Source organism: Thermobia domestica, unplaced genomic scaffold, assembly GCF_964235325.1.
Source record: "Thermobia domestica unplaced genomic scaffold, izTheDome1.hap1.1 HAP1_SCAFFOLD_264, whole genome shotgun sequence".
NCBI classification, from domain to species: domain Eukaryota; kingdom Metazoa; phylum Arthropoda; class Insecta; order Zygentoma; family Lepismatidae; genus Thermobia; species Thermobia domestica.
Genome location: NW_027655980.1, coordinates 199,814 through 214,950, shown reverse-complemented (window position 1 = coordinate 214,950; position 15,137 = coordinate 199,814). Strand labels below are relative to the sequence as shown.

At 35.2% G+C, this 15,137-nt stretch overlaps 1 protein-coding gene across 1 annotated transcript in view; it reads right to left on the bottom strand.

Annotated features, from left to right (window-relative positions):
• The window catches only part of LOC145676648 (ras GTPase-activating protein raskol-like), a gene marked incomplete at its 3' end in the record, with an annotated part of 247,635 nt that overhangs the window by 46,854 nt on the left and 185,644 nt on the right, over positions 1–15,137 (bottom strand). The window contains 1 exon segment of the mRNA XM_081747489.1: positions 1,187–1,290. Within this exon segment, the coding sequence (XP_081603615.1) occupies positions 1,187–1,290 (104 nt within the window).

The following is a 15,137-nucleotide window of genomic DNA, read 5'->3' as shown; positions in this document are numbered from 1 at the left end:
CACCAAGATCATGGCATGGTGACCGTTTAGTTGTCGGCGTATTTGTTGTATTTGTGTTTTATGTTCCCACTTCGACAATTTTTACTCTTTTTTTGTAAGTTTAACAGCTGTTTCTGGCTTTCTCTTTCGGTGTCGTCCTTTATTTACACAATGCACTATTCGTATTCACAGCTTGTGCCCCTCTGCAATGTCTTATTCAGATTAAGCTTTTCTTTTTGCCCCTCAGTAAACTTTTGATTGATTTAATTCTCATACTCTCCACGGATGGAGCGCAGGAATGCCAGACTCGAAAAATAGGTGTACATTTACTTTCCTGACAGATCATACGTTTAAAATTATTTATCTTTTTCTATTTTGTTCTTTCGTCTAGGCCGGCAATTTAAGCAAACAGAACATGAGAAGTAGTAGAACAGTTCATAAAAAATGCTTTTGAATAGGAAAATGCTGTTGTAGTTTACGTTGAGCCATTTTGAATAGAAAAATGCTGTTGTACTTTACGTTGAGCCATTTTGAATAGAAAAATGCTGTTGTACTTTACGTTGAGCCATTTTGAATAGGAAAATGCTGTTGTACTTTACGTTGAGCCATTTTGAATAGAAAAATGTTGTTGTACTTTACGTTGAGCCATTTTGAATAGAATAATGCTGTTGTACTTTACGTTGAGCCATTTTGAATAGAAAAATGCTGTTGTATTTTACGTTGAGCCATTTTGAATAGAAAAATGCTGTTGTACTTTACGTTGAGCCATTTTGAATAGAATAATGCTGTTGTACTTTACGTTGAGCCATTTTGAATAGGAAAATGCTGTTGTACTTTACGTTGAGCCATTTTGAATACAAAAATGCTATTGTACTTTACGTTGGGCCATTTTGAACACAAAAATGCCGTTGTATTTTACGTTGCGCCATTTTGAACACAAAAATGCCGTTGTATTTTACGTTGCGCCATTTTGAACAGAAAAGGCTATTGTACTTCATGTTGAGCCATTTTGAATATGAAAAATAAAATTAATTAGCAACAAGCCGGTTTTGTAAATTCGTTAATATTATAAAAATGATAACTAATATTCTCCTCTTCCTATGAAATGAAACATGTGCAAATAATCCATCCGCCTATAGAAATAAAATACTGTAAACGAGAAGATATGCTGATTGAGTGAGCCTAGAGATGCAGAGCGGAAACTTACCACTATACGTGAAGGCGTTAATTCAAGGCCTCTTGAGCCAAGGACGGGGGTCGCTGGTGCGCTGCCACGCCGACTGCTACTACATGCTTTCTCGTATGACGTATCTGCAATTACACAGAAAGTAAAACACATTATTTATGAAGTAGAAATAACATTTTGCAATTACAACATAAATTAATACCAATTAGATTTTAAAAAAATAATAATAACCACACGTTTCCGTAACGTGGATGGATACACGTGCCCAGTAAAAGTAATACGTAGTAATGACAGGGGGTACAAAATGGCGTACTACCATTATATAATACGGAACACAAAACTTACAAATGATGAACATCCAATCAGCACGGACTTACTACTGTAGGATTTGTATACTATCTTCCTTGACAATTCAACGTAAACAAGTCACTGAAACAAAATTGTTGCTAGATTTCTTTTTTTTAACCGGCGTTGGGTACCTACACCATTTTTGTTACTTAGGCCCCCTGACTTATGGCGTAACTTATTTTTGTGTTGAAATGAACTGAAATGTTAATGATTTCTTCTTCAGAACTTGTTAAATGTTCCTTGCATTTTCAAAATGCATTTTTATTTTATATACAGGGTGTTTCAAAACAACGCCGACAAAGTTTGGGAGGTGATTCCTGAAACCAAGATAAGACAAAAAGTATAGACCAACGTGGGTGCACAAATGCATTCTTTCGGAATTATAGGATGCCGATATTATATATATATTTGGTCTAGGAATTAATTCGTGCGGGTGGACAAGAAATGGCGCAACGAACGGAGCGTCCCACAGTTCCGTGTATCCACACATGTGTTGCAAACCCCTGTCATCGCGTACCGTTCGTAGTATAGGCAGTGGATTAAAGCGTCAACAACACCAGTTTGTAGTTAAGTGAACATGGCGCAATTTGTGCCTGATAAAGTGTTTTTGCGGGGTGTCCTGCTGCATTACTTTAACATGCAGAAAAGTGCGACTGAAAGTCATCGTATTTTGGTGGAAGTGTATGGTGATCATGCTCTAGCTGAGCGAACGTGTCAGAAGTGGTTTGCACGGTTTAGAAGTGGTGATTTCGGCTTGGCAGACCAAGAGCGAGCTGGACAGCCAAAAAAATTTCAAGACGAAGAATTGACAGCATTGCTCGAGCAGGATTCGTGTCAAACGCAGGAACAACTTGCAGCAGCATTAGGCGTTGATCAAACAACAGTCTCCAAACGCTTGAAAGCCATGGGAATGATTCAAAAGATGTCACATTGGGTTCCACATGAATTGAAAGACAGAGACGTTGAAAGACGAAAAACCATTTGCGAATTGCTGCTTCAACGACAGAGCAGAAAGGGGTTTCTGCATCGAATTATTACGGGTGATGAGAAGTGGATCCATTACGAGAACCCTAAACGAAAAAAAGGCCTGGGTGAAACCAGGTGAACCAGGTCCATCACAACCAAAACGAGATATTCACTGTGCAAAGGTTATGCTGTGCATATGGTGGGATATGAAAGGTGTGGTGTACTATGAGCTGCTGCAACCGGGTGAAACTATGAATGGAGAACGTTATCGACGACAATTAATGCGTTTGAAGCAAGCTCTGGCCAGAACACGACCAGAACGGGAGAACAGATATGATAAACTTATTGTTCAACATGATAACGCTCGCCCACATGTCGCAAAACCGGTCAAAACCTATTTAGAAAATGTCGGATGGGAAGTTTTACCCCACCCGCCGTATTCACCAGACGTTGCTCCTTCGGACTACTACTTGTTCGATTGCATGAACAACGATTTGATTGGACAGCGGTTTACTTCTTCAGAAGATATCGAAACATGGGTCTCTGACTGGATCGCTTCCAAGGATGAGGACTTCTTTCGCCACGGAATCCGTACATTGCCTGACAGATGGGCGAAAGTGGTGGCTAGCGATGGACAATATTTTTCTTAAGGTATTTTTGTATTTTGTGTTTGTACTACAGCTTCAATGTGTGCGTACCAACTGCACGAATTAATTCCTAGACCAAATATATAAACGAACTTTACAGGTTCAAAGCTCCAAACTTATGGGACCTACCGTAGTCGGGTCAAGACTTTACTTAGAAAGCAATATATGCGGTATCCAAATATCCAATGTTTCAGAATCCTGCGATACTTCTGCGACAATTTTTATAGAGGTAGTAAATACTTCAAATTATATTCCTGTAGCCAAACTCCCTCTCTAAAAATTGTTGCGTGAGTACCTTAGGATTTTGAAACATTGGATATTTGGATCGGACACATACTAGGTCCTAAGTGAAGTCTTGACCCGACTACGGTAAGTCTCATAGTTTTGGAGCTATGCACCTTTAAAGTTCCATTTTATCATGTTTTCGGCAGCCTATAACTCCGAAAGGAAGCATTTGTACACCCAGGTTGCTCTCTACTTTTTGTCTTACCTTGGTGTCAGGAACCACCTCCCAAACGTTGTCGTTGTTGTTTTGAAACACCCTCTATATTAAATTTAATATTCATTAAATTTGATTATTAACTATTAAAATTATACATAACATAAATTTAATGATTTTCATGAAGTAAGGGACACTTAAATACTTGTAGATTCGAACAAGAAATCAATAAAGTTAAACTATTTAAAATTTCATTCAGTTCATTTCAAAGAGAACAGAAGAATACGTAGTTCCTCATATGAATGAATGAATGAATGAATGAATAAAGAAAGAAAGAAAGAAGCAAAGAAGAGTCATTTAACCAACAACCACAGTTACAGTTTATTGCACGTTATCCAATTTCAGTGTATTACGAATCGAGATCGAACAGGAAGATCGTAACACTTCGCAAAAAAGCAGAAGCATATGAATCAGCAGTACGAGAATTGGGGAAAGAAATGTCCAAGAAAGTTTAACTGGGATTAGGAATAGGAATTAGATTTCTGGGCTTTTGACATCGATGGCCATGTTAGCCCATCACGTATAAGGGATAACATCCACTGACGATTACACTACCTGGGGAAGTAGGGAAGGAAGAAAGCAGCCTGGGGCAATTATGTTAGGTACCATTGCGCCATTTGCTTGGTATAAATGAAGAAAACCTCACTACGTACAGCTGTACTGAAAAAAAAAACACTTTTTCGACCGAGTGTCCTCACAGGGCACCGAACCCGGGAGTGTAATTGGAGTCGGCGATCAGCAAGGGTGGTGTTTGCTTTTTACCAATAATACTTATTAATTAGCAGAGATAGATAAGAACAAATCGAAGTTGGTATTTGCATAGGAGGTTGAAGAATTAAGTATATTCAATTTCCCTTTTGTTGGAAAACAGAGAAAAACTGGAACTACCTTTAAAGACTCAGTATTGCAAGGAAGTTTCATTTTAAGTCAAAACACAACATTCAATGTTTGGTGACTGAAGTTTAAGAAACTTAAAAAGAAATAATATTTAGCAAGAGGGAAATTTTTCACCTCGAGAAAGGAAATTTATATTTTGTCAACAGTCATTCTTTGCGCGACACTGTTTGGTCGCACAAATTATGAAAAGCTAACTTTCCCCATGCTGTTTCTTTTGTAAGTACTATTCATTCCAGCTAATTTGAGGGTCCCGGGTTCGATCCCAGCCCCCGCCAAGTGAACTTTGTGGTGGACAAACACGGTGCGTGGATTTTCTTAGGGTTCTCCCGTTTCCTCCCACTTTCTTCATTCCACCATTTCATTCATTACTCATCATCACCGCCTCCTTTAGCATAACCGGCATAACCATGGGACGTAAAACTCAAAGATTTCATTTCATTTTTCCAGCTAATTTGATAAACGAACACTCTCTTGTTCGGCTTTGACAAACGTTAAGTATTGATGTTTCTTTTACCGCTATCAATCCCCCCCCCCTCCCAATACATACACGCGCAGGTTTAGAATGGATTTAAACATGTATAAAGAAACTGATTATAAACAGAGTGTATATAATCTTCAATACTTCACTATATTAATCGCTTTAGTGAGATAAATACGAAATCTTTTAATACATCTATAATTCCAAATTTAATTCAGTTGTCGTTGATTTGGTAGTCAGGGGTTGTGAGGTGATATTAGAATAGCAAGCAATGACACGGTTGGAAATTCAAAGGGTACTTACAACTCTTAGAAGTATTCATATACTTCAATGAATCTCTAGTAATTCAGTTTTAAAATACGACTAGAATCAAATATTCAATACCGATAGTAATAACAAATACTTTTTTTCAAAAGACGAAATGTTAGCACAAGTTGATAGTGACTAAAACGAACCGAAATATCTGCTTAGAGACATCAAGTGCGAGCAAATTGGGGGGGGGGGGGAATTTAGATTTTAAATAATAATGCATCTAAAAACAAGTTTCTCCTACCTGAGAAGACTAGTATCTTGCTTTCCCCTTTCGCAATGGAAATATTTTGATTGGCTATCAGCTTAGGTGGAACGAATAATAGATAGACAAACACCTACTACTGTTAGCAGAGTTCATATTTAAAAGCTATGTTATCGCCATGCAGCTTCTTGAGTGTTCACAATCCAAGTATGAAGTTTGTACTGCATACAGTAAATAAAAGCAGAGCGTTACCAAAGACTATTATCCTTTGAACACACTATTTATTTGAAATTGTATCTACAGATAGAAAAAAAAATGCAGAAATTATACTTGTAATTCTAGTTTATCGTAATGCGAACGCAAGCTTCCTGCTCGGCCTACATCAAATCGCTTTGAGTACAGGGAATTAAATGTGCAATTGCCGCTTCTCATTATTTTGTAAGGGGCAATGTTCCCATTTTTCTTACCCAGAGGACAAAATCAAACAGGTAATGTATAAATAATACACATTAGCAACCAAAGGTCGCCCAATAGGATGGGTGATAAACTTTTGAACGTTCCTACTTGCCAACTTTTTTGCTTTATGATGCTTTCTTTTTAAATGTTACTAAGAGAACTATAGAAACAAGATTTCAATTAAACTGCAAAAGATAACATCCATACAGATATTTTCTTCAATTATTAATAGCGTTTAACAAAAAAAAAAAAAAAAAAAATGCAGGTGAGGCACATACCAATTAATAGATCTCATTGAGATGAACAGATGATAAAGATAAGTGTACGTGTAAATCCTGATGTGCAGTTTTCGAAAAAAATCTTTTTTTGTAAATTTAAAAACTGATGCTGTACGGTTACCACACTACATATCAACATGAAACTGATAGAGAGGTATACACAAATCAAGCTTATCATTGTGACACTAGCAACACGACGGTATACAGAATGGTTAATGGCATGAACCCCAAAATTATAATGAATTTTTAACCTTAAATTTTCGTTTAACTATGATACTGTCCGAAGACGAGACATATTAATGAACAGATTATGTTAAGTTGCATATTTGAAGGCAAATTCTCATGTGTAATTTTCGAGAAAATGGATCGTTGTCAAACTGATGAAGTTGATAAATAACAGCCACACACATACATAAAATAAAAGTTCTGTGCATCGAATCCCAGGGTATGGATTCGATGCATTTTGTTAAACAGAAATCCAACTTTTGAAACCCCAGAACGAGTGTTCGTGTCTTTTTTTTTTTTTTTTTTTTTTTTTTTTTTAATGGGTGAAAAACTTGAGTGATTTTGGATAGGGAAGACACATGCTTTTCGCCCATAAAACAAAATTGACACGGTCGATCGTCCTGGGGTTTCGAAATTTTGGTTCTATGTAACAAAAAACATCGAATCAATGCCTTGGGGCCTGATGCTCAGAACTTTTATTTGTGTAGGGGGGAGCTGTGTAATTTATTTTTTCAGAATAAAAACTGTATGTATTTGTTTACTTTACATGAAAAAATATACTATTAAAAAGCAGATTACTATTAAATCTATTATTTGATTTCCACTAATAGTAACACTCATACCATTTGTAAAAGTTACTTTCTTGGTTCGTTTCATTCAATCAAAAATAGAGAAGAGAAGCATACGATAAAGTCAACAGATCAATTTGGACATATTCCGGAACAGGAACAGAACTTGCACCTCGGGAAGGTTTGTTGTAAATGTGTTTGGTTATCTTAAAATGCCTATTACTAGTTATCTTTGACAAACAATATTTTCTTCTTTTAATGACCTTGTTACCCCATTTACCAATTTACCAAACTGCTAACATTAAATTGCCACATTTCGTACTATTTGTAATTATAAAATGTGTAACTTGTGTTTCTTACGTAATTGTCATGTACGATATTTTTGCGTCACGCTTTTGTCCTCAAAATCTAGTGGCAAATTTATTATTAATTATTATGTGCGTGCGAAAACAATTTCACGAAGTACAAACTTCGGTAAACAAATGACATGACAGAGACAATGTGTTAAAATTAATTAATTTTGAAAACTGACTTTGAAATTAGAGAATTTTATACAACTTAATATGCATTGCTTTCTTTGATTCAGATATTTTATTTGTTTATCTATTTTTCAGATACAGTACGATCTCTCTAAGTTAAGACATTTAAAGTTGCTTCCAAACAGTTTTGAAAAATGAAACAAAATGAAATTTTTTAAGGTCTCATGATTATGAAAACAGATTTAAGGGAGGGCTTCGGAAATAGAACGGTTAGATCTACATAATATTATGTTATGCTATACGTGCATAAAAGTTTTCTTCCGTTCTAGAAAGTGGTATGCATTTTTAAACATATGAAATTGATACTATAGAGCACAACTTATTTAATTTGCTATTCGTAACATGAGCACCAAGCACGTATGTAGGAATTTATTTCGGGAGGGATCTAAAGCTTTATGACGGGGTCCAAATCTAGTATGTAGATAAATCACACTAAAATTTGTAAAATCTCCCTTAAAATTAGACAAATTTTACTGAAAAGTCGGGATTTTAGGGTGGTCCGGATCCGGAGGAGCCACTCCCTGCGTACGTCTCTGATGGATACCTGCTTAATTTGATTCCACAAGCAATTATTAGTATTGGGTATGTAGCTTTATCTCCCCATTCTGATTCTCCCATGGCTTTCTCTCCAAAATAAATGGCTTGGGGAGAAATCACAAGTAGAAAATACATGAAAAGCCACTACAAGCAAAAGGCCACGCAAGTCTAGTTTTAATTCACAAGTTCAAGTTACACATTTTCTATGTACGCATGAATTAGAAAGGTCTCACTATTTTATTATTATTAGTAGTATTATCTCATGTAGTTGACTAGATTTTTGTGTTTACAATGTTTTAGTCAGTGTACACAGACAGGTTTCGCAATAACAAAACAAGGTACTATAACAAGAGATTTAAATAATCACTCCACACACGTGTCAATGAACTGCATTTGCATAAAAATCCCGAAGTTTTGTTATGTGACCAAAAGAAGGCACTTGAACGCTGGTTCCTACGCAACACTTTATAAAATGTCTTACGGACAAATCAACTACTTGAAAAAGCGAGATATTCCGTGTACTAGTATATCCAATATCTTAAAAACTCGGTTGCATATTTTACCTTCCAGATGTGTAGATACAAACAGAAAACTTTTGCGTGAATCTTCAAAAATTCTTGGAAAAAGAAGTAGAAAAAAGAGGATCTTACCTTGCGTTGTTGCTTTGGGAGATAAGCTCGCGTGTTGATGCTTTCTAAAACGACAAAAGCCACACTAAAAACACCGCAGCCGACCTGGTGTGTCGACTTTGCTGTACAGTTACTAAGTAGAGTTATTACCCGAGAGACACAATACGAAAAAGAAGGCACCCTTCCCACGACATACATCCTACCGGTTTATCCGCCATCGCTATGTAGGTCATAAAGCCTATGAACTTTTTCTCTCTGAGTAAATCTGTAAAAAGATAGAAACACATCTCAGCCACATGAACTGAGACGGGGGGGGGGGACGAAACATGGGCGGCGGAAATAACGAGGGCAAGGGGGAGAGGGAGAACGAAATGATTATACCTTAAGTGGAGCATCAGAAAATCAGAGGTGCCAACTACTCAAAGAATACGATAATCAGAGATGATGATTTAATCACAGAAGATAAATGATGAATTATTTCTACAGTGCATTAGTGACTTCCTACTTCTTACTCAGCTCCGTCAAAAATTAGTTATGGGAAGCAAGGCATTTGCATAAATCCATTAATACGATTTTAAGCAAATAGTGTTATTCTGCAGGGAATAGTTATGAGTGGACTTTTTGTTTTATTACGTAATATACTGGAAAGCAGAGGTGGAACAAGAAAACACTCATACTAACAAAGATTACGGAAGAAGCAACTTTTGAGGTGAAAGACCTCAATACCCACGCATTAGTATTAGCATTATTAATAATAGCAATATAATTATATAGTTCGACATAATTGTTATTTATATAGTAACAAACTTTACTAATGCAAACTGCATTGAATTCACTCCCGAAACAATAGAAAATAAAATCTTCACTTTAACGTCTTACGTTATGTCCTAACAACCAAAGGAGGCGCGTAATGAATGCAAATGAATCATAATATGGGAAAGGGTAGGATAAGAATATGAGAGAGACACGAAAAAAAAAATATAATGGTTTCACTTGTTCATTTGTGCAAATTAATCAGAAGCTAAATATGGATGCTTATATCCTAAAACACAAAACTGTTCATAAGTTCATAATGGGATAGATGGAGCAAACAGCCATTGTATTTAATATAAACATCGTAAAAATTGGTTCTGAATAATATATTTATGGACGAATTAAAGCTATTCTTCATGGATCAATTATCAAAAAGATAATTAATTGTCTTGCCTGTATGTCTCCGGAAAAAAGGGCATAAAATGAAATAAGTGTTAAAAAAGATTTCCTGGTTACAAATTTGACTAACGGTTTATGAGATAATATGTCTAAAAGTTAGACAAATATTTTGCTTTTAAATATTCTGTCAGTTCTTGCGACTCAACCGACGCCGACCTTCTTAACCACTCTATCAGTTAAAACCCAGCTGAACCGTGAACATAATTTTCTTTTTAGTTTAACGTTCCACAAGTATGTACCAATGGTAAGGGACAGGGTGATGATGAAATGGGTGATAATGATATGGTGGTGATGAAATAGATGAAAGTGGGGAAGGAGGCGGGAGAAGCTCTAGAAAACCCACGAATATGATATTTGGTCCCCAGAAAGCCAACTTGGCGAGAGCTAGGATGAAACCAGTGTCTCCATGCACCAGAAGTAAGCGTTTTGTCTAAATTGATAATATGACATCAATCAACATGTTTAACAGATAATTACTTAAATCAACAAATGTTCATTCTTTTCTCCAAGTTTTGGACGAAATTATTAAATTCCCATTAGAATTTACTCAAATAACTTTCTAAACTGAAAATAAAAGAGAGAGATAAACAGATTAATTACACCATATACAGTATATACCCATATTGAATTCTATGCGTTGCTAATGTACCACTTTACAGAGAATCAATTCGGTTTATTGGAGAGTCAACTGGATTCAAATCGTTCACATTCCAGTCATACTCGTAACTAAGATGTTCCAGGATTTTCCTTATCGCAGTGCACGAAATATTGGCTGCTTAGAAGTCCAATTCTCTTACTCCGGAGAAATTTTAATTGAAGACTTGATGTAGAAATCAACGTAAATGCCACCTTGCATTTTAAGATACGTTTATGCCGTAGTAAGATTTTCATACATAGCTTCACTTCGTTATATACTGAGTTGTATTTTTAAGCAGTAATATTTTCTATTTTGTGACGCTTGGGCATAATTCTCTCTACTAATAGAGTAACTATTGTTTTCTACAGCAAGTCTTCAATTGACTTTCTATGCAATGAATACTGAAGCCATAATGATACAGTTGTTCTATACGTGGCACGCATAATCCCAATTTCCCCAGTTTACCACACATATTTCTAAATCATTAAACTGGTTACTTAACCCCTGTTCTATCAACTTGAATAGAGTGGTCGTAGCCAGGCTAGCAACCAGCCACAGAGTTTTTTTTTTTTTGGGGGGGGTATGATAATGTTAGGGGGTCAAGTCATTAAACATTCTCTTACCAATAGCTAAATTGTGTTTTTTTGTATTAATAATAGCATAGTTTAGAGGGGGTCAGCCCCCCTCTGGTTGCGGGCCTGGTCATAGCCCCAGAGACAATGTTCAACTGAACGAATGGCAGTTAAAAAAAAAAGAAAAGAAAGGAATGAAGGAAAAAAATGACTATTGTTGCTTCTTCATCCTCCAAATACTTGGTTGGTGACTTATCTTAGCCAGCAGGTCTGGGTATGTGTTGCCCAGGAGTCAGGTCGAGTCGAGCCGAGACGAGAAATAAGTTGTCTCGTCTTGTTTCGTTTCGTAATTTATGAACAAAATTTATGCCTTGATTTTTTTCTCAATCTCATTTAGAAGTTGGCCATTAGTTCTTCTGCGCCGCGAAAAGGTCACGAAGGATGCGATACAAGAACATCCAAACTGTAATTATTATCGGAGTGTATTATGTAATGACTTCCGTATCTTTAAACATTTTGATAAGTGCTTTTCATTGTGTTCACACAATAACATTTATCGATTCACAGTTTTTTGTATACTGTGAATAATGTAACATTTAAAATAGTGTTTGAAATCTAGGATTTGGATGAACTAGTGTTGCCTTTTTCGATTCTAGTCTCGAAAAAGAGACCAGAACTGTCCTGTTTCTCTCGTCTAGAATTTAAAAAGGTAATTCTCGCTTCATGAGCAACACTACTGGGCATAATCATTTAAAAAATATAAAAATAAAAATTGTAACACTACTGGGTATAATCATTTAAAAAATACAAAATAAAAATTGTAACACTACTGGGTATAATCGTTTAAAAATATAAAAATAAAAATTGTAACAGTACTGGGCATAATCATTTAAAAATATAAAAATAAAAATTGTAACACTACTGGGTATAATCATTTAAAAAATATAAAAATAAAAATTGTAACACTACTGGGTATAATTGTTTAAAAATATTTAAAAAATTGTAACACTACTGAGCATAATTACTTAAAAATATAAAAATAAAAATTGTAAGATCATTAGTTTCATTTTGGCAACTTTCCACTTGATAGCACCATAATGCGTCGCGGAATGTCAAAATGTTTGTAGCAGAAAGTGTCTTGTGTTCTAAACTATTGGTTTGAAGATTACATTATGTCATTTTAACTGGGACAGAGTGTTGTTAATTATTTTGGAAAGCAAATATATGCATAAATGAAGTAACTTTTTTTTTTTTTTTTTAATGTACCCTGACGTTCTGTTCTTGAAACTGAAGCATTGCAAGAATCATAACCTGTGTGAGCTGTCACCCTTGAACTCTGAAAAAATAGAGGTTTGGTGTGCGATTTTACGACGACTAACATTGGAACACTTGTTTTCCAAATGGAATGTGATGAAAAGAGTATATTACAACAACACAAGTTATACTGCAGATGACTGTTCAAGTGGAAATGATGTCACAAATTAAAATTTGCACCAATATAAAAGTTTTTTTCCTTTTTACGACAAGCAATGAAATGGTAATGATAAAATATTATGATTTTTTTTTAACACGTAAAACTCAACTTGATTAGTCATAAACATTCAAATTTTCCGATGTAAAAATAATTCGTGTACACTTCATAGGCCTATGCTAACTTCTTTAACGCATTTATATACATGCGTATATTTACAGCTGTGATAAAGTTTTCTAACAATTTTTCTTTAGCCCATACAATGTCGTAAGAGCAAGAATGACGAACTGACTGGACTGCGTGGGCACACGAGTTGATGAAACGTGATGTGATTACATTATGCACAATATAAAGAAAAAACTATTAAGGCAAATTATAAAAGAGTCCGAACAATACTTATGAGCGAAGAATTTGGACCAAAGAACCTTCAACGAACAATATATATATAAAATTTAATGACTTACTTTTGATCAGACGAATATCAATCCGAAAACAGCTGTTTTTATTTTCCTCAAGGATACAATTAGGTCGAGAAAAGATGGTTGGTTAGGTCTCCACTTCGTACTGCATTATAAAAGTGAGTGCACCATATAGTTACACCTACGCAAAGTTTTTTTTTTTTTCTTTCTTTTCAATTGATACGTATACTGTATATACACCCATGGAACCAGTTCTACAGCATTTATAATCCGATTATGTCTCAATACATCTTCGTTTCAATAAATTTTCATTTGGTGAACAACCTTTCACTGCTGGAATTTCTTGATACTTTATCACACACTTGTTTTTCACCACACCACAGTCAGCCACACTCCCTCTGTATGTGCTCAATTCATATCTAATATCTTCTACGAAATAATATGTAAGTCTAAGTAGGGCCGTCCCGTTGATTTGTGGGGTCTGCGGCGAAGCAAATTGTGGAGTCAATGAAGTAATAATGCAACATAAATAAATTATGTTTTTTCATATCAATGACAGTGATATTCCACTATGAGTGAACTTCGCAACATTAATAATATACAGTTGTACAAAGTCATACAAAACGATGGTTCATCTGTTCTAAATTCTTCGAATCCCAAGAACGAACTAGAAATAATAAACTTACTTTTCTCTGAAGGGCCTAACATTTTCCTCTTGTGGTGCGGGGCCTAGGGGGACCACTCCGTTGCACCTAGTATTGCCCACAGGACGACAAGACAATTCTCGTATAGTTTTCGAGATAAGACAAGACATTTCTCGGGGCTCGTGAGCAACACGAGTTCAACTAAGTCTTAAGATCTCAAAATACTGTTTCAGTACCGCATTATTTATAATATGACAACTACAAACTGATATGGTTATAGGCACAAATCATTCCACAATATACTCCAATAATAAATATGTCTTAAATGTGGTTGTCATACCGTTGGTGGATCCCTCATGGCACGGAATATTATGATCACTTCCAGGTGAAATTAATCAAAAAATCTGGAGACAAATTTAGAAAACGAGACGAGCTGAGAAAGCTTTCAGATAATTAAGATGAGACAAAAAATAATTTTTGAAAACTGAGACGAGACGAAGTGAAAAAGAATTTCTCGGAAATGGAAAGGAGACGAGGGAAGAAATAATTTCCTTGAAATGAAGACGAGATTTTTGCAAAAATTTACAAGACAAGACAAGAAACCCTTAGTTCTTGTCTCGTCTCATGGCTAACAGGACGAACCTGATTCTAGGTATCGATAAATTTAAAAAGCTATTGTGTAATTGTTTAATATTTTTGTAGCATTAATAACTTCACTAAATGACAATAAGATTTTGTTATGAACTCAAAATTTTTCATGCATTTACAGTCTAATAATTCATCCGTATATACTGTGATATGTACTCTGGCGTTTCTCTACTGCTTGCACACTGTACGACAAACGCTATTATGTAATTTAGAATAACCTGAATAGCATTTATAAGGAGTTCACTACTATTTAAGAATGTTTGTAGTTCATATATACACATTATAGACAGAGTGGCATTTTAAAAGTATCTCTCTTCTCATTCAGATTCTTTATATTTGTATCTGTAAGTAAAATTGCAGCAAACACAAAACTTACGGGTATGTTATATGGATAACTACTACGACAGTGGATGTTGTATACAGTATATGAATAATATTCCGATATATTACTTTTAAAAAAAAACTATTTAGTACATTAACTTAATTTTACTGAGACAAGCCTATCTATTATCCTTTTAAGAATGAGATGTTAATCTTCCCCTTTTTTCCTTTACTCTACAAACATTTTGATTAAAGATCCCAGAACTTGACCATATCAGAGAACCTTACATCTAAGGAATATTAATTGATATAAGTGAATATCAGGATGAAATGCTTTCTAGGCCAGTGTTTCTCAACCTTTTTTGACTGACGACACAATTTACTTAACATTCAGGACATCGTAACAAGTTTTGATATTTTTATTATAAATAATAATAGTATCTATCACAACAGTGAAACCAATTAG